This window comes from Phyllopteryx taeniolatus, chromosome 14 (assembly GCF_024500385.1).
Source record: "Phyllopteryx taeniolatus isolate TA_2022b chromosome 14, UOR_Ptae_1.2, whole genome shotgun sequence".
NCBI lineage: Eukaryota > Metazoa > Chordata > Actinopteri > Syngnathiformes > Syngnathidae > Phyllopteryx > Phyllopteryx taeniolatus.
The window spans coordinates 10,924,177-10,944,637 of record NC_084515.1 but is presented as its reverse complement, the minus strand read 5'-3'; the positions used below and the strand labels follow the sequence as shown (position 1 = coordinate 10,944,637).

Genomic DNA, 20,461 nt, shown 5'->3' with positions numbered 1-20,461 from the left:
AACCATTCGCACTCACATTCATACCTACGGGCAATTTAGAGACTTCAATTAACCTACCATGCATGTTTTTGGGATGTGGGAGGAAACCGCAGTGCCCGGAGAAAACCTACGCAGGCACAGGGAGAACATGCAAATGCCACACAGGCGGGGCTGGGGATTGAACCCCGGTCCTCAGAACTGTGAGGCAGACGCTCTAACCAATCTCCCACCGTGCCGCCCGTTGATAAACATAGAAGATATTCCACTTTTACTGTACTTAAAACAAGCTGAAATGTAACGTCCACTGTGCCGCCCGTTGATAAACATAGAAGATATTCCACTTTTACTGTACTTAAAACAAGCTGAAATGTAAAACTATCTTTGAAGTTCTTGGCATAGCTTCACCTACATCGGCTTGCTTTGAGCACGTTTGGAGAGAACGGTAGGTGAAAAACAACAAAGTGTGGATTCAGGACACACGTGCTGTAAATAAAGCAAAAGAACTCCTCTAATGTGCCTCTTTATTTAAAGAAAAATAAAAATGTCATTTCATCATCCTCCCCGGGCTCGAGCGAGGCGTCGGCCCCTGCAGTCCAAGTCGACTGTGTGTGTGTGTCTGTGTGGGTGGGGAGGGGAGGGGCAGGGGGAGAAGACGTGTATGTGTAGTGTAGCAGAAGAAAAGGCTGATGCTGACTTGTTGGGGGTTTTTTTTGTACAAGAAGAGCTCGTCTTGTTGGGTGCTGCTCACACATTCATAGTGCCTGTGCCTATATCGCATATGGCTCCCAAAGGACCCCCCCCCCCCCATTAGCCCCCCCCCCAAACATGACCAATATTGCACACGCTCATTTATTCAGCTCCATTCTAGACATGCTTTCCTATGTGTGTATGTATACATATTTAGCGTATACATACATAGGTATGTACACCTAGGCACACACAATTAAACATGTATAATTGTACATATATATTTATATAGACTTATAAATTTACATGTACATACATTTATAAAATTATTTTTCCCGCACATTCATACACGCACGCACACACAATGCATGTGTGTGTCTATGTACACAAGATCTCGCACGCACTTAAAAAAAGAAAATAAAAACAGAAATAATGTTAGTTCCTATGAAAACAACACCAGGTTGCAATTTGGACACTTTCAATGGATTTCCAATGTGTGTTTTAAAGCTGTTAAAATAAAATAAAAATAATAATATTACAATTTAAACAGGAGGGCAGAATAAAAATCCCTCAAAAAAAAAAAAAAAAAAAAAAACTGCAAAAAAGGCAATGGTGCTGCAACGTGGTCCTCACTGCAGGTAAGTGGTTAATTTGCATAATGTATATTTTTAGGATTCTTTCCCTTGTTTGTTTTTATTTCTTTTTTAAATAAACAGCAGTTTATTTAGATTTTTTTATAAACCAGAAAAAAACCTAAACTCTACAGAGAAAGTTCCCCCACCCCATTCCGCGCAGTCTCCCAGGTTTTGCTGCCGACGAAAAAAAGAACAAAAACAAAAGAAAAAAAAGTTTTTGACATCAAGCTGTACAGCGCGGTCGAAAAAACATTACTTACATCTGAGCTCGTTTTGTTTTTGTTGTTGTGTTTTTTTGTTGTTTTTTTTTTTTACAGGTACAGCCATAATCAAGGCACAAAGATCTACAAGTAGATTTGTTTTTCTTTTCAATTGAACTTGTACAAAATAATATTACACTTTACAGTCTGTACAGGATAATTCCACCTTGCACAGTGTACAAGAAAAAAAAGAAAAAGGAAAAAAATAATACACTTATCTCCCCTCCCCGCAGGTAAAAAGATGGTGTGTGTGTGTGTGTGTGTGTGTGTGTGTGTGTGTGTGGTGGGTTGGGGGTCCGAGTCTGTTGAGGCGGCAGGGCTAAAGTGCACGCAGCAGCAGCAGCAGCAGCAGTTGCTCCTTTTGGGGGAAAATCCTTCCGGCTTGCCGTACATTTTCATTATCGTGCGCCCCGTCTCTCTTTTCTCTCGGTCCACAAAGTGTTTTTTTGTTTTGTTTGTTTTAAATCCCCCCCCAAAAAAGTGGTGACGGGGTTAATAAATATCGCATTGATGCTACATTGTGTGTTCCTCTTGGGGGAGAATAATCCAAATCATCATCGAGAAAAAAAACTAAAAAAAAAAGGAACCTGAAGCAAAGTGCATTTATCTCTTCATTCGCATGGAGGAAGGCGCTAACGCACGCACGCACACTCTACACTGAGGTGCTATAGGTGTCTTCATGTATCCGAAAAAGACGGGGGGGGATAAAGAAAAGGAGGTAGCCTGAAGCTTAGTGGAATGATAAAATAAAAAATACAACTTAAAAAAAAGGGGGGGGGGGGGGGGGGGGGGGAACATCAAAGGAATCAATCGAATCTTCTCGTCGCAGAGGAATCCAAAAAGTGAAAGGAAAAAAAGAAAAAGAGGAGGAGGATTTGACACACTTCAGTAGTACTTGATGGTCCTCGGGAGGAGGTCTCATCACAAGAGTTCATACTGCCGCAGGTGCATTCTCTGGATGATGTCCCGGCAGTCGTTGAACACCCGCCGGATGTTCTCCGTGTCCACGGCGCAGGTGAAGTGCGGGTAGCAGTAGTGGCGACCGTCGCCGCTCGCCGTGCTGATCCGCTACACCAAAAGAGAGAGATGTGTCACTTCTTTGTGCTCCACAAATTTACATCTACATTTGCACACAGACAGACAGACACACACACAAATCTAATCTGACCCAGCTCCCCCTAAAACAAAACAAAAAAATGGTAACACGTTTTTGTAAGAGGAAAATAGCACTCTACAATATTTTGATGTATAAAAAGATACAGTAATATAAATAAATCAAATGTAAAGAATTAAAACAGTTTTTGCATTTGAGCGATATCATGCATTCATACATGGTGTGACTCTGGGCAATATAACTTGATAAACATGCATATACACAAAGAAGAAGGTCACAACTGCTAAGTGAGCTGCAGTAATTTTGTTTGCAGATTATAAAGATTATATGCCTGTGAGTATTGTTATATTGCATATCCATTGCTTAAAGGGATACAACACCACGACATCAATAGTAGTTTCGTTCTCTCATCTATGGAGTTTTGCATTCTGTGTTCGCATCAGTTATCTGCGGAAGGTCAACGTACCCAAACTGGAAAACAGGGGAAACTGAAACCCATTAATATTCATAAGGGGTCATTTGACCACCTGCCAAAGAGGCAGATTGATGAGTCTCATGTGAGGGTGGTTTGTTTGTGTTGAATAATTTAACTACAAAATACTGTCGTTTGTGCAGTGTGGGTAAAAGCACAGTGTTGATGTCTCCATTTTAAGTGCTTTGCCACCATCTTGTGGCATCGACAAGCAATACCAAACCTATTTTTGGATGTCAAATATTCACAGATTTTCGCGATTCGACGCCCCGCTATTAGCAGGGGTTCACTGTATGGTAGTTGCTGTTTTTATGTGGTCCTTTCCTACTTACAAGAAACTCGTCTCGGATGAAGAACTTTGCTCTCGTCACTCTCGGGTCCTCGCCGGGCTCAGGAGTTGCTGAAACAATGGACAGATGGACAGACAGTTAACACACACGGAATGGTTTGCAAAATGTGTGTGCGTGTGTGGAACCCACCTTCATTTGGTATGGTGTAGCGAGCGTATTCGGGGAAGTAGTCTTCAATTTTGGATTTTCCAGCTAATACCTTCTCGGCGAGCATGTCCTGCTTGTTGAGGAACAAGATGACTGAGATGGTGCGTAACCACCTGCAAAAAGCAAGCGGACGACGCCACGTGTGATTCGAATGGTTTTGGATCACGTTGGACGGGGGGGAAAACCGGATCAAAACGGCGACTCGCCTGTTGTTCCAAATACTGCGGAAGAGGTCGAGAGCTTCTCGTAGCCGGTTAGTGTTGTTGTCTTCCCTTATTACCATGTTGTAGCTGCTGCTCGCCACCACGAAGATGATGGCCGTGACATCTGAGAGTGGACAGAGCGTACAAGGAGATATCGTGAGCGGCGAGGGGGCGATACAAAACAAAACAAAACAAAAACAAAAACAAAAATCACAATAACAACAATGGTTGAGGGTCTGACCGTTAAAGCACTGGATCCATTTTCTCCTCTCGTCCCGCTGGCCGCCAACATCAAACATGCTATGAACAGAGGACACAAAACACTAAGGAACAACTCACTGCCGCCATCTTGTGCTCACCATCCTATTTCCATTTTACTTAAACGTAATTAAAAGAAAAAGTCATTCCAAATTACGACACATATGTATTTTTGTATTCAATATATTTATGGTTATTATTATCAAAATCATTAGATTTATGTTAAATTGTAGTGCATTTTGTATCAGCTAAATTTTAGCATTTGACATTGTAAATTATTTTTATTTTGTGAATGAAATCGCTATTTTGTCTTTACAAATTCAAATTAAATTACAATATAATTTAGGTTAGATTTTTAAAAATTTATATCAATATAGGCAGTTTCAGTCATTTTTAAATTTGATATTGTAATATTTGCGTAAAAATTCTCAATGTAATATTTATACATTTTGCATTGTAAAAATATCTTAGTATTATTATTACAATAGTTAAAACAATTTAATTATTTTGTGTTATCGTTTATTTCAGTCACCTTTTGACATTTGATATAAAAATATTTTCTACACATTTTTTGAAGTGATCATTTTATTTAATTCACAAATAATGTAATGACGATATATTTTATTTTATATGTTTCAATTTAATTGTATTATCACTTATTGATATGATTATTATTGTTAAATCATTAAATATTTAAATATTTCAAAATATTATAATAGATAAAGCAATACATATTCAAATATTCTTGGATAGTTATTCTTATTATTTTTAAAATATTTACATTTACCTGCAACTGTTGTTTATTGTCCGTTTCGTTGACTTTCAGCATCATATTTTTTAATACATAAAGGACCTATTTATAAAATTAATGCGCTATTATTTTCATTCCATATAAGTATTAACATCACTAACACTACACTTATTTAACTTTGACACACTTACTGAAAGTTGACTTTGTCTACTTGGAACCTCGTCTCAAAAATCCCTGAAGTTAACACTCGGCAGCGTAGCAGGTCCTGAAAAACACGCCATGATCAAAACAGGCGAGAAACTTTGCTGCATGCAATGGTTAAGTGACGAGTTTGAGACTCTTCGGGAGGGCTTACCTGGTCTGTGGGCGTGTAGTCGCTCTGTCTTACCGAGTCGATTCTGTCCAGGAAACTGCACAAACACAAAGACAACACACAAATTTTTGAATGACATAAGCGTAGGTTTTTGTAAACATCAAGGAAAAATGATACGTCTTCACCGAGCACTAACGCCAAAAAAAACCCCCAAAAAACAGAACCTGATCAGAGTCTCGTTCACGTATGTTTTGGTAAACCTCAAAGAGATAATTTATCGCGTTTGATGCGCCTTCCAATAGTTTGTCGTAAACATCAAGGCATAGTTAGTCTTCAGTTGAACGGTTTAATGTGAAGCCTAGCAAACATGTTTTTGTAAACAAACGCAATGTAGGCTTCAATAAATCATTACGTGCTTCAATAAATCTAACGTTTAAGAATTTGTACACATCCAAGACAATTTACTATCGTCAATGAACATACCTAAGTTTATGTAAACAAATAATTTAACGTTAAACAAGTCTAACATACACGTTCCTATAAAAAAGAATAAGAAAGAAGAAAAGTTACGTTTTAGAGGGTTTGATAACATGAACGTACAAGTATTTGTAAACATCAAAGACAATTTAACATCCAACAAGTGTAACGATTTGTAAACAAAGAATTTAACATCTTCAACGAACCGAGCGAACATGTTTTTGTCAGCATCCGACAATTTAGTATGGAACATGACACACATAGCCAAGAGTAGAGGTTTTTGTAAACATAAATTTTTTTCTTAGCATCAGAATCAGAATAATCTTTATTTGCCAAGTATGTCCAAAAAAAACACACAAGGTATTTGTTTCCGGTAGTTGGAGCCGCTCTAGAACGACAACAGACAGTCAATTGACAGAGAACACTTTTGAGACATAAAGACATTGACAAAAAACAGTCACTGAGCAATAAAGGGTTGCTAGTTATCTGGTAATGCCGGTACATTTTTTATTTTTTGAGGATTGTGCAAAAAGATGCAGAGTCCTCTAGCATTTAGAGCAGTTCGAATGACTAATATTGCATTAGTCCGGCCGGTGCACTGACCATTGTGCAAAGGGCGCCGAGACTTCAAGGAGTGTATGCAGTTTAAAGTGACGAGTAGTGTGATAATCTGGGACAATGTTGATTGTGCAAATGTTGCAGATACTCCTCAATCAGTGTGCAAGTGGAGAAGATGCTAGTCTGGCATGAGTGGCCAGTATTGGTCAACAACAGATATGCAAATAGTGCAGCGTGGCGAGACTACTACAGTGAGTGCACGAGTAATAGTAATAGTAATTGGCCCGACAGAAATGTGACAACAAACTCAAGTCAAAAAATTGCCAGCATGTTGTAATGGAATTGTTAGGTTAGGTGTTTAAGAAGTTGATGGCATCGACAACACGAACATCAACAAGGCTAACGTGCAAGTTAATTTAAACATCAATGACGATTTAGTCTTCAATGCAACATACTAGTTATTGTTATCAACAACTAAAGGCTTCAACAAACCTAATTTCCAAATTTGGGTAAACATCTTCAATGAGGTTTTTGTGAACTTCAAAGACAATTTTACTTGAAAGCAACATCACAATTTTGTGAACGGTTAGCAACTTCACGTCGTCAACGAGCCAAGCGTTGGAAATGACAATGTCGTCTTCACTGCACATAGTCGTTTCTGTTAGCATCTAAAACACTAACGTCAATAAGACCAATGTAGGCCTACATGTTTATGTAAACATCAGACAATTTCCGACGAACCCAACATGTTTTTGTAAACGTCCATCACAATTAACATCTTCAATGAGCCTAATGTACAAGTTTTTGTAGACATCAAAGATAATTTAGTCTAAGGTGAAAGTTCATAAACGTCAAAAAAATCTGTCAAACTGACAATTCAAATTAGCAGCTTTGATGGCGTCTTTTCAATACAGTCAAAACTGCCAATTTATTATGTTGAGCATAAATACTAAATAGCAAGGGCTCTCAGTCCACTTTTTCCCACCATGCATCTAGGCTCCAAGCAGTCTGGCAAGGAGGGGAGGAGGTGCAGAAGCGGATTGTGTCCACAAGAGGGCACAGCTGCTCAGTCAAGGCTATTTTTGCTGGAGGGATTACATAAAACTGTCGTGGTGTGTGTGTGTGTGCGCGCGCGCGCGGATGATGGCATCGGCGGTAGCGTCAAGGGCCTAGCTCAGGACACACACACACACACACACACACACACGCACGCACACACACGGGGCCCAAGCCATACAAGACTCCAATAATACAATTACTGTTATTAACATGTATTCCCTTTATGATATTAGAAAAATCATAATTGAGAGAACAACAAGCTAAAGTAATGCGAACACAGGAAACAAGTTACATCATCGAGAGTTACTTATTGGATATTTTAATGTTTTTTATTTGGTTTTCTGAATAAATATATATATGATTGGATAACAAAGTATGATTTTTTCCCACTATTAAATGTATTTAAAAATATAATTTAAAAAATGTGTATTTTGTTTTAAATAAATAGAATTATATTTATAAATATACCTTTTCCCCAAAAATATAATTATAAAACATTTATACACATCTATAATTTTTAATGTATTTTTATTTCAGTGAAATATTCAAAATAATATAGTCCGTCTGATTTTTGAATAAATAACTTTTAAATATGAAATTTTTCAATACATTGCTTTTTAAATTTAATTTCTGAATGTTAAAATTATGGCGGAACAGTGACCGACTGGCTAGCACATCCGCCTCACAGTTCTGAGGACCGGGATTCAAATCCCGGACCCGCCTGTGTGGAGTTTGCATGTTCTCCCAGTGCCTGTGTGGGTTTTCTCCGGGTACTCCGGTTTCCTCCCACGTTCCAAAACCATGAATGGTAGGTTATTGAAGATTCTAAATTGCCCTTAGGTTTTAATGTGAGTGTGAATGGTTATTTATATGTGCCCTGCGATTGGCTGGCGTCCAGTTCGGGTGTATCCCGCCTCTCGCCCGAAGATAGCTGGGACAGGCTCCAGCACGCCCGCCCCTATTGAGGATAAGCAGAACTGAAGATGGATGAATGAATGAATGTTAAAATTATATATTGCTAAAATAAATACACAATTTTAATTCAATATTTGTATTATTATTTTAATCACATTATGAATATTAAAATGTATTGCCAACAATAAATAAACTACAAGTGTAACTAATCTAATACATATGAATAAATAAATAAATAAATTTGTATTCAATATTTATATTATGATTTTAATTAAAGGATAGATCCACTCGGGTGGGTTCCAATGCGTACGTCCTTGTATTGTTGTGGTTGTTGTACTGAGGGAGCAGCATGAGAGTATTTTTAGGCAGCCTTTTCCCTGCACAATTGAACAACGTTATAATTACTGAGTGCTTTGTAACTGTCATGTGACACCAGTAATAGAGACAGAGACCAACAGCAAGCGAAGAAAAAAAACACAGGTCATGGATTAGAGCAAAAAAAGAGAGTGAGAGAGAAAGAGAAGCGATTGATTGTTAGCGAGCGGCATATCCAGTCAAGTCATCAGAGTGCGCGTGTGTAGAACTCCGTAACTTCTACTGCTGGGCCTCGTGCAAAGCGGTCGTCATCGCATGCGACTCTGTGCTGCTCATGTGTTCGCAGCCTCTTATGTATTATTATTTCACATTGGCGACGTGATTTTTCATGCTGGGGAAAACAGTGATAAATAATAAAATGATGGGCTGTCGTTTTGATGCACGCGATCATGTTTGAAGTCGGTCGTTTTGTAGGGATGGTTTAAACGCCTTACTGGAAAAAAAAACATATCAATTTCAGACATTTTCAAACTTGAGTTATGGTGCCTACCAAATTTTCTTCACCCATCGGGTGAGTGTGCCGTAACGGCAAACAGAGAAAGACGACGACGCAGACTAAAGGAGAAAAAGTCGCTACTCAGCGAAGAAGACTGTTCATGCTACGCTGCTAAAAAAACATGGCAGAAGGAACACCAGGTGACAGGTATTCCACTCCCACCCCCCTTGCCCCAATATTTTTGTCTAGTATTTTTAATGTAATATTTTAGTATTTCTGTCTAATATTATAGTTCTGTTTTGTTTTTTTTTCCATAATAGAATGGTGCCTGACCAGATGTTTTGCTTTGACATGCAAGCAAAAATTCAAGATACGAGCACTAGATTGTGGCAGCAAACTCAACTCATTCATAACAAGAAGCAGTTTGGCATTTAGTAAAAATTATTTAAAAAAAATAGGCTTTGCTCTGTTTATTGCCACTACTAGTTGTGAGTTGAATGTCAAATTAAATAAAACAAAGACAATTACTGTGTATTTAATAAAACAACCCCACAATTTAGCTTTAAAAATGTCCGCTCGTTTAATGCTAATTTCTTTTCCTTTCAGCTTGTCCCGTTAGGGTGTCGCCACAGCGCGTTATCCTTTTCCATCTACGCCCATCTTCTGCGTCTTCCTCTCTAACACCAACGGCCCTCACTTCTTCCCTCACTACATCTATCAAACTTCTCTTCCTCTAGCTCTCTTGCCTGTTGTCTCTTCAGTGCCACCGTCTGTAATATCTGGATTAGACTAGCAGACAAATTACTCGTGATGGCACTATGTCAGACCACTGCCATAAAATCCTGCCGTGTCTTGAGCAAAACACTGGCAACAGTACACGACATATATTACAATATCATCCAATTCACGTCTTTTACGATCATTGGGCTAAACTTGTCAAATGAAACTGTTGGGGGAAGAGAGACTAAAAAACATGTCAACACTACAGGATAAAACCATTACCATAGCGGCAAACACAATGGAAGAAGAGACGCTAGTTTTGATTGCGGCAATGTTTTGTGTTGGGAAAATTAAAAAAAAGAAAAATGAGAAGAAAAAAAAATTTAAATTTAAAAATAGAAGACAAAAACGGTGTCATCCCTGCGTCCTCCGGACAGGACGGTTTGGGCTGTCAATTCCTCAAGGAGCGCTCGAGATAACGTTCATATACTTTTAATACTGCTCGCAAGCAGGCAACATACCGTTATGTAGCTAGCTAGCTAGCGCTAGCACAAATGTTTGTATGAAAACAATATGCCGGTGTTCTGTAAATACATGCGCTAAAGCAGTGGTTCTAAAACGTATCACCTCAGAAAATACTTTGCTCTCCAAGTACCACAGTGATTAAAGTACAAGTAATGTAGAAGGCCTAAGTGTTCATCAAAAATAGAAGTTTTTATTCTTAAAATGTATGTTCCTTATTGTAAACCATTATAACATTATGGAGGCGTTCAAGTATCTCGGGGTCTTGTTCACGAGTGAGGGAAGAATGAAACGGGAGATCGACAGGCAGATCGGTGCAGCGTCTGCAGTGATGCGGACTTTGTATCGATCCGTTGCGGTAAAGGAGCTAAGCCGAAAGACGAAGCTCTCGATTTACCTGTCGATCTACGTTTCTACCCTCACCTATGGTCACGAGCTGTGGGTCGTGACCAAAAGAACAAGATCCCGGGTACGACCCAGGACACGCTGGAGAGACTACGTCTTTCGGCTGGCCTGGGAACGCCACGGGATCCCCCCGGAAGAGCTGGATGAAGTGGCTGGGGAGAGGGAAGTCTGGGCGTCCCTGCTAAAGCTACTGCCCCCGCGACCCGACCTCGGATAAGCGGTAGAAAATGGATGGCTGGATAACATTATACACAGTTTGAAGATTAACACTGCTCCTAAATAATAATACAAAAATACTGGAATGATGACTCACTTAAAATGCAAGCCACATAAAAGTTAAATACACATTTTACTTGACATTTTTTTGAAAACAGTTTTTAAATATTTAATTCAAGTGTATTTGCACGAAGTCATCTGAGATAGGCGCCAGCACACCCGTGACCCCAGTGAGGATGAGCAGTTATGAAAATGGATGGATGTACTGTACTTGAAAAATAAAATGTACTATACTGGATAAACAATGTTTTAAACAGGCTAAATGCAAGCTTCATTCTAATATATTGGATTGTATGTTATGTTTTAAATGTTTCAAATCGTATTTGTATTTAATTCAGTGATTGTTTTGCATACAACGAGAGGGAGCCTGTGACGACCCGTGCGTGACTCGGACCACATTTTGAAAATCACTGCTCTGAAATTTCAGGAAACATTGTTTTTTGCGAGCGAATGAATGTTGACCACGACGACCAAGAGAGGCGAGGCGCTGCTGCAAGACGCAATCCTTTTGGTGGACGTCAAGGTGCTATGTTGGAGGGTTCTCGTTGATAAGCCACACTACATGAAAGATATATTAAAAAACATGGTAGACTTTCCATTTTGCCGTCGTAGGGCTTCTCTGATGCCAAATCGTTGATCGTGGATAATATCACACTACGAGGAGTTATAAACGTTCCCATTCATCTGAGCAGATACTCTTCTATCACATTGCACACGCTTTCTCCAGCCGTTCCAGCCTGCTTGGACCGGTTTCTTTACTTCCTTACCACACACACCATTGCTCTGGACTGTTGATGTTGACCCTAAGATTTAATGTCCTCCACCCTCGCTATCTCTTTTCCGTGTAACCTCACTCTTCCCCCTCCATCCCTCTCTTTTTTATGCACAAATACTCTGTCTTACTTTGTCTAATCTTCATTCCGCTCCTTTCCGGCGCATGCCTCCACCTGCTTTCACTGCAGTTCACAATGTCATTTGCAAACATCATGGTCCACGGGGATTCCAGTCTAACCTCCTCTTCTGTCAGCCTATCAATCATTATTGCAAAGAAGAAGGGGTGCACAGCTGATGCTTGATTCAGTCCGAACGCCACCTTAAAATGACACCTACAGCACACCTCACCACAGTTCTGCTGCTCTTATACATGTCCTTTATTATTCTAACATACTTTTCTGCCACTTCAGACTTCCGCATGCAGTACCACAGTTCCTCTTCCGTAGGCTTTCTCTAGATCTACAAAGACACCATGCAACACGTTCTGACCTTCTCTATACTTCTCCATCAACACCCTCAAAGCAAATATACCATCTGTGGGACTCTTTCTAGGCACAAAACCAAACTGTTGCTCACAAATACATACTTCTCTCCTGAGTCTCGCGTCCACGACTCCATAACTTCATTTATCAATTTTATCTTGTTGTTAAATGTTTTCATCGAAAACATATTTTGGTCATCCTTTTCTGTATTTAAATTAAAAATAATAATCCGTTTTTTTCTATTATCTACAGTATTTTATATATTTTTGTATTTGTTCATTATTTTGTAATATTTGTTGTAATATTTATATTCATATTTCTTTAAATATTTATTTGCGTATTTATGTAATAATTGCAAATGTATTTTTAATCTAACAGTTGCTTTTTTTGTCTTGTGAATTTTTGTTCAATATTTTGTATTTTCCCGGTAATTAAAAAAAAAAAGGTGATTTCTTTTGGGGGTCATAATTTTCAGGTATTTTTCAATTTATTTTTTGTCAATGTGTATTCTCGTCTAATATTTTTTGCGCCCCACCTAATCTTTTTGCATTTTTTCCTAATGTATGTTCTTTTTTGGTCATTTTTAAGAAGTGAAAAGTGTGACAAGAACTATTGAACAGGAAATGGAACCTCCTGCGACATAGCTAAAGGTATCTAGCTGCTCACTACAATACGCCCGGCACAATTAAAGATCCGTCATGTCCGTCTAAGAGTGATTAACTTGTATTACTCCTTGTCAAAGTTAAGCATTGTAAAACGTTACCTAAAACACCGCCTTGATGGCCTTGAAAATATATATTCAAGAGATTAGAAATGAGAAGAACTTGGACAGCAACTAGTGTCATTTTGTTCATTGTACGAGGTTCCACTGTATAGTTAAATATCCACTTGAGTATCATTACACTATTTGATATATTGTATTTGCTTGTCAGTGTTTATAGATGAGACAGTTGACTCCCGGTGTGTTTTTTTTCTTTCTTCCCATAAGGAATACAGGCCATGAGAGCCGGCAAAATCCAGATGGGGACATTTGACACGGGGGACAACTTGGGCCCCGGGCCCCATGCGGGGGTCACATGTTGGCGGCCATAGGGGGGGTTTGGGGGGGAAGAGGAGCTTTGGGGTCCTGTGCCTAGGACCGTGGTAAAATGGAGCACTTGTACTCGATAAATGCGGTAAGTGAGCACCACTACAAACAAATCCAACAACCCTAACACTCATGTGTTCATTTGATAATTGGCTTGACTTTTTACAAATAGCGCAGCTTCTTTAATTAGCAGCGCGGCGCGGAGGCCAGATCAATAGTTTCCATATTTTGAGTCGCCCGGGCCAGCACCATAATGGACTTTTTCACTTTAGTCTCCGACCCGCTGGCGAGGGACCGCACACGCCAGCAGCATTGTCACACGGACGGGAAGGGCCCAGAGATTAAACCCTTATGATAAAGGACCTGTATCAATGTAAATAGCGGACCCCTGCATATTCGCGGCTTGGCATTCACAAATTCTGAGATGCCAGAAATTCATCCGATCATCATGCTGCGGGTAATTGCATGCTGGTACACACCAGAAATTAATTCATCCAATTCCTGCGACCACTTGTTGAAGCGGACATTCCAGAAATTCATCTGATCACCTGTGGGTTGAATTTCTGGCACACCAGAAATTAATGTTAATATATGTTACATGTGGGACGGGGAAAAATGGTTAGAGCGTCTGCCTCACAGTTCTGAGGACCGGGGTTCAATCCCCGGCCCCGCCTGTGTGGAGTTTGCATGTTCTCCCCATGCCTGTGTGGGTTTTCTCCGGGCACTCCGGTTTCCTCCCACATCCCAAACACATGCATGGTAGGTTAATTGAAGTCTCTAAATTGCCCTTAGGTGTGAATGTGAGTGCGAATGGTTGTTTGTTTATGTGTGCCCTCCGATTGGCTGGCAACCAGTTCAGGGTGTACCCAATGATAGCTGGGATGGGCTCCAGCACCCCCGCGACCCTTGTGAGGATAAGCAGCTCAGAAAATGGATGGATGGATATGTTACAAGTAATTTGCTATGAATTTTGTTGTGTGACTCATCTGTTCAATTACTGCCGAACTGTTGAATTTGTGACACACCAAAAAGTCATGATTTACACAAACCTTCAAGTTCATCGTAGTTGTTAAATTTTCTGCAGAAACACATTCCGCCAGGAATTTATCTGTACCATTTGGGCCACTGCAACATTTACAGAACTCCTCCAGTAACGTTACCCATCACAAACCAGGAAGTACGCTGCACCCAAACTCTAGCTGTTTAAAGTGATACCATTCAGATTTTTTATTTTTATTTTTTGCTCCTACTGTAGTGTTAATAGTTAATAGAACTTGTACGTTCATAAGTTATACCTCATGAACCAGAAAGTCGCCTATCTAAGGCGAGCTAGTCCAAGAGACACAGTCAGCATCTTTTTACGTCTCCCGTACGTCTCCATTTATCAAAGTACCACAATGGTAACGTTACCCTTCATGAAGCACGAACTAACAGCTAGCCTGCTCACTCAGGCTAGCTGGTTCAAGCAACACAATTCAGATTTTTTTCTGCTTCCGTTTTATGTGGACCATTAGGGCCACAGTATCGTTGTATGGAACTCCAGAGTCTAGCCTGCTAACTTGCAATGGCTCATCTTTGAAGCAACATTATGATTTTTTTTATTTCTTTGCTCCGGAGTCACATAAGTTATGGCAGCATAAGCAAATGGAAAAAGTTAGGGAAGAGGGCCGATTTCATTTGAGGATAAACTGATTACATGTTCTGTAAACATGTTCATGTAAACTGATTTGTTCTTTTTTTTTTTTTTTTTAAGACTGCCATGAAAAAAAATTGTGTTGGTTGAATGCGAATGAAAATGCAACAGGATAAAGATCGGATATACACTGTAAATGACGTACTGGCATTATCAAAATGCCAGTCCAATGTTATGTACACTATGTATGTTGACTTTTGTGTCCCAAAACAGCACACTCACAGCGAATTAAAGACAAATAAATAAATACAATTAAATAAATATAAATAAAAACTGGTAAAGCAAAACCACAGACCATTGAATGTGATGTAAATATATTAAAGAAGAGGCGTATAGAGCAATAAATAAGTAAATATGCAACATTAGATATAAACTAATGTAAACTCCAGGAAAGTCTCTTTCTAAAATCTCACACATCACACTGTCTTGTCGGTCAGCCGGTGGAAAGATCTCAGGCCGTCCATCCAAACAGGAACAAGAGATGGATCGCCAAACGAGGCCAATCCATCAACGGCTCGGTGCACCCGTCCTAAATATAGGTGCAGCGGAACAGAGACACTCAAGAAAGTCAAACCAAATCTGGTGTAAACAAAAAACGACTGTTCTATGTCAAGGCCGCATTTCGGCCTTCCTCGTGGCCGCGCCGAGAGGTAATACTAGTAGCGTGCCACTGTTCAATGTCCTGCTTAAAATAGAGCCAAACAGATTTGTGCAGATTAAAGCTAAAAAAAAATTTTTTTTTTTTAAAAATCAATAAACCCCCTTTCGATCACAGCTGCACCTGAAATAAAAAAGCAGGTAAAAATAGTGTGGCCCGAATTATCTAGCAAGGGTTTTAAAACGGCAGCCTCGATGTCAGACTAGCGGTTTTGTTGGGACGTCGAACCCGTCAAAAATGGTATTTTTCCTCTCTACAGCCCAAATCCAAAGTCGATAATAAGCAGTGATTAACATCACAGCTGGTACTGCCGCCTGGAGACTCGGAACACTAACGCTAAAAGCAACATCATTTGTAACATGAGTTTTGAAGGCTGATCGTCCACAAAAAAGTCACAGATATCATGCCAGAAATTAATCTGATTGTCACAGGAAACATCAGTTGAATTTCTGACACATCAGAAAGTAATCCGATCGTTGTGCAGCCAGTCACGAAATTTATGACACACCAGAAATTCATATATTCGTTGTGTGATCACATGAATAATCTCTGACTCGTGTGTTGAATTTCTGGTACACAAGAAATTAATCTGACTGCTGTGTGACCAGTTGTTGAATTTATGACACACCTAAAATGTATCAGATAGTCGTGCAACCGCTCGTTGAATCTTTTACACAAAGATGCATCTCATTGTCACATGACCCGTCGTTTCAATTTCTGACAAGGCAGAAGGTTAATCTAATCATTTTGCAACCAGTCTCTGAATCACATCTGTCTATCTCCGTGTGCTCTATGTGCTCAATTGTACGATACTTACAGTCCCCTCCAAAAGTACTGGAACAGCAAGGTCAATTCTTTTGTTTTTGTTGTATACTTAAGACATTGGGGTTTCAGAACAAAAGATAAATATGAGACAAAAGTTCAGAATTCCAGCTTCTATTTCATGGTATTTACATTTATATGTGTTAAACAACTCAGGACAAGTGCCTTTTCTTTGAAACCAACCAATTTTAAAGTGAGCAAAAGTATTGGAACAGGATTATTAAATTAACTTAAAGTGAATAACATTTAATATTGCCCTGCGATTGGCTAGCGACCAGTTCATAACATGTGACTGATAGGTGTTTTTAGTTGGTCAGGTGTTGCCTTTTAGAGTGATTGCTTAAACATTAGATAGTGCTTGTTTTTGGTTTTGGGTTTCACCTGTGAAAACTGCATTTGCTGTTAAGCAAACATGAAGACCAGAGAGCTGTGTACAGGAGAAAAGCAAACCATTTTGAAGCTGAGAGATGAGGGAAAATCGATCAGAGCTATTGCACAAAACTTGTGTATAGCCAATACACAAATTTGTAATGTCCTGAAAAAGAAAGAAACTACTGGTGTACTAGACTGACATGGAACAGGTCGGCCAAGGGTATCAACAGCAGTTGATGACAGAAACATTGTGAGACCTGTGAAGAAACGTCCAAAGACAACAGTCAGTGACATCACTGCCAACCTCCACAGGGCAGGGGTGAAGGTATCACAATCCACTGTTCAAAGAAGACTTTGAGAGAAGAAATATGCAGGCCATACCACAAGATCCAAACAATCATCAACAAAATGAATCGGAAGGGCAGATTGGATTTTGCAAAGAAGTACAGAAATGATCCACAAAAGTTCTGGAACAAGATTTTATGGACTGATGAGACCAAGATTAACCTCTACCAATGTGATGGAAAGGCGAAAGAAAGTATGGAGAAAGAAAGGATCTGCTTATGATCCAAAACACACAAGCTCATCTGTGAAGCATGGTGGAGGTAATGTCATGGCTTGGGCTTGCATGGCTGCTTCTGGAACGGGCTCACTAGTCTTTTTGTGATTATGTAACTCATGATGTTAGCAGCAGAACGAACTTTGAAGTCTACAAAACCATTTTGTCTGGCAAAAGAAAAATGAATCCAAACTAATCGGGAGAAGCTTCATCAAGCAACAAGACAATGACCAAAAACACATTGCCAACACAACAAAGGACTTCATTGTAGGAAAAAGGGTAATGTCTTAGACTGGCCAAGTCAATCACCGGGCCTTAACCCAATAGAGCATGCATTTTACCTCCTGAAGAGGAGACTGAAGGAGAAACCCCCAGAAACAAACAAGAACTGAAAGCGGCCGCATTTGAAATGAAGAATGCCACAGTCTGGTGAAGTCAATGGGTCGCAGCCTTGAAGTTATTGCAAGTAAGGCTTATGCCACCCTATATTAAATGTCCATCCATCCATTTTCTACACCGCTTATCCTCACTAGGGTCGTGGGTATGCTGTAGCCTATCCAAGCTAACTACGGGCATGAGCCAGGATACATACACCCTGAAGCGGTCGCTAGCCAATTGCAGGGCAATAATAAATGTTATTCACTTTAAGTTAATTTAATAATGCCTGTACCAATATTTTTGCTCACTTGAAAAGTGGGTGGCTTCAAACAAAAGGTGCTCTATCCTGACTTGTTTAATACATCTAGATGTAAACACCATGAAATAAAAGCTGGAATTCTGAAGTTTTGTCTCATATTCATCTTTTGATCTGAAACCCAAATGTCTTCAGTATATAACAAAAAAAAGGAATTGACCTTGCCATTCCAATACTTTTTGGAAGGGACTGTTCATCGTACATCTCCTGTTTTGATTCCCTTGATGAGCTCAAGCGTGAGGATTCTCAGCAAAGGGTGCTATTGCGCATGGCGGCCTGCGGGAGGCATAGTTATGCTCACTCCACCACAGCAGGAGCAGCACACTGACCCTGCCTGTTTTTAGCAGCTAGGTTCCCATGGCAACCCCAGTCGGTCCATACCACTCATCTCCCTCTATCTCGCCAGGCCGCTCCGATTGCATCCTGCCGTTCGCATGCCGGAACCGAGCAGGACCGACCAATCATGTTCAAGAGAGAAATGTACTGTATTGTGACAATCAAACCTCCTTTTATGTTTGTTTCTTTGATACACCAAATATTTTCAAGAGTCAATGCGACCCGGGTCAAAATTTAAAAATAATATTAAAAATCAATACATCCATTTTCTATACCCCTTATCCTCATAGGGTCACAGGGGAGCTGGAGCCTCTCCTAGCTGTCTGGGGAGAAGCAGGGTACTACACCCCAGACGGGTCGCCAGTCAATCACAGGGCACATATAGACAAACAACCATTCACACTCACATTCACACCTGTGGACAATTATTGAATATTACAATAAGACCAGTAAAGGACAATTTATTTAAAGTAAAACTGGCCTATCATGCAAAAATAGACAACATTGTGGATGGGCTCATGGGACATAAAATCCTCAGCGAACATGCAGGAATCCTCTGCGAGAGACTGTTTACCTGCTTCAGTAGCTGCCACTGTTTTGGCTAGCAACTAGGCTTTACACGATCAGGATTTTTGGGGAGAGTTTAAAAAAAAAAAAAACGATAGATAACCGATCCGATCACAAGATGGAGCAATGTGTCTACCTAACTGACTTATTCATTTACTGTATATACTGGTGTACTTAATTGCTAAAAAAAATTATATTTAAAATAAATATATCTAACAAATGAATGGTCTTCTATTAGATGGCAGGAAGTACATACAGTAATTAATGTATCCACTTTTTGTGACATTTTCGTTTGTTGGTGTGCAGTGAGATTTTTCAATTATAAAATATGTGCCTTGGTTTCATAAAGGTTGGAAATCGCTGCTCTCGTCAGATCATGTATTCTAATCAGTCAGGTCAAACCAACATTACAACATGACAGAAATAATAACTTACTGTAATGAAATTACTTTGGTGTTATTACTTCACACACACCAAAACTTTATAGAGCATGATTCGACAGAACGCCTGCATGTTCGCTTAAAACCGTTAGTGCTAGCACTAGCTTGTTAGGCTACATAAGTTTTGTTGCCTGCTTGCGAGCGGTATCGCATTAAAAGTACGTGAACATTCCTCAAGGAAGCCTTAAACGAACGTCCTCTCCCGAGCACCGGTGACCACCAACACACGTTTCCCCCCATTTTGTTCTTATAAACACATGGCGCGATCCATTATTGTGGTCGTCACCATGGTAACGAGTCGTATCCAGTCCAGATGAAGCCCAGTGATCGTAAAAATCGGGAGGCGGTGGTATCGGAAAACAAGATTTTATTGCAGTAGTCTTACGTAGCGCAATCATGAAAGACCAAATTTGCTTTGTAGTCTGATCTGGGTATTACGTGTTGTCTGTCCCACACCGCATGTTTTTATTTTTAATTTTTTTTTTTTAAATAAATATTGGTGGTCAGCTATTTACAGTACTACCTCAAAAGACACACGACAAGGCTAAAAATAAACTAGGTTTTGGATTCGAATATACTGTACACGACGGCGACGTGGAGTAAATGTGTTTGGCGGAGCCGATCAATGACGTCATTGATTGGATCAGCGAATTATGACAAAGCCGATCAGCATATAATGCTAATTATCAGCATATAATGCTAATAATTATCAGGCCGATCAGATCGGTGTGAAGTCGACTAGCAACAGAATGAAAGTGGGATCAGTAGTGTCCCAACAATTTTTTGTCAGAGGAATTTTACTAAACAAATAAACACAAAAAAATGGCTATATAGCTAGTGTGTCTCTAGCTATTTCAGTGCAGGGTTTTCCCAAACCAATTAATGATAAATTCTTGATTAATTTTATAGTAAATCAGTGTCTTTGGTGTTCGTACACAATATATTTTTGCAAGTTCAGGTCAAACGACCTATTTTAAAGCTTAAAACTATTAAAAAATATATATTAAATGTAAAAAATGTGTGAAAATATGTTTTTAATGTACATGATTTTTTAATATTGGCCCA

The 20,461-nt window shown here is 39.5% G+C and overlaps 1 protein-coding gene across 2 annotated transcripts in view; it reads right to left on the bottom strand.

The window, feature by feature from the left end:
* Positions 1-483: 483 nt before the first annotated feature.
* LOC133489532 (guanine nucleotide-binding protein G(olf) subunit alpha) overlaps positions 484-20,461 on the bottom strand; it is a 65,844-nt gene continuing 45,866 nt past the window's right edge. For both annotated transcript variants that reach the window (XM_061798715.1, XM_061798716.1), the window contains exons 6-12: positions 5,212-5,266; positions 5,048-5,121; positions 4,089-4,147; positions 3,851-3,971; positions 3,627-3,757; positions 3,480-3,547; positions 484-2,629 (exon numbers count right to left, since the gene is read on the bottom strand). In XM_061798715.1, the coding sequence (XP_061654699.1) occupies positions 2,483-2,629; positions 3,480-3,547; positions 3,627-3,757; positions 3,851-3,971; positions 4,089-4,147; positions 5,048-5,121; positions 5,212-5,266 (655 nt within the window). In that variant the 3' untranslated portion in view covers positions 484-2,482. The remainder of the gene's footprint in view (positions 2,630-3,479; positions 3,548-3,626; positions 3,758-3,850; positions 3,972-4,088; positions 4,148-5,047; positions 5,122-5,211; positions 5,267-20,461) is intronic.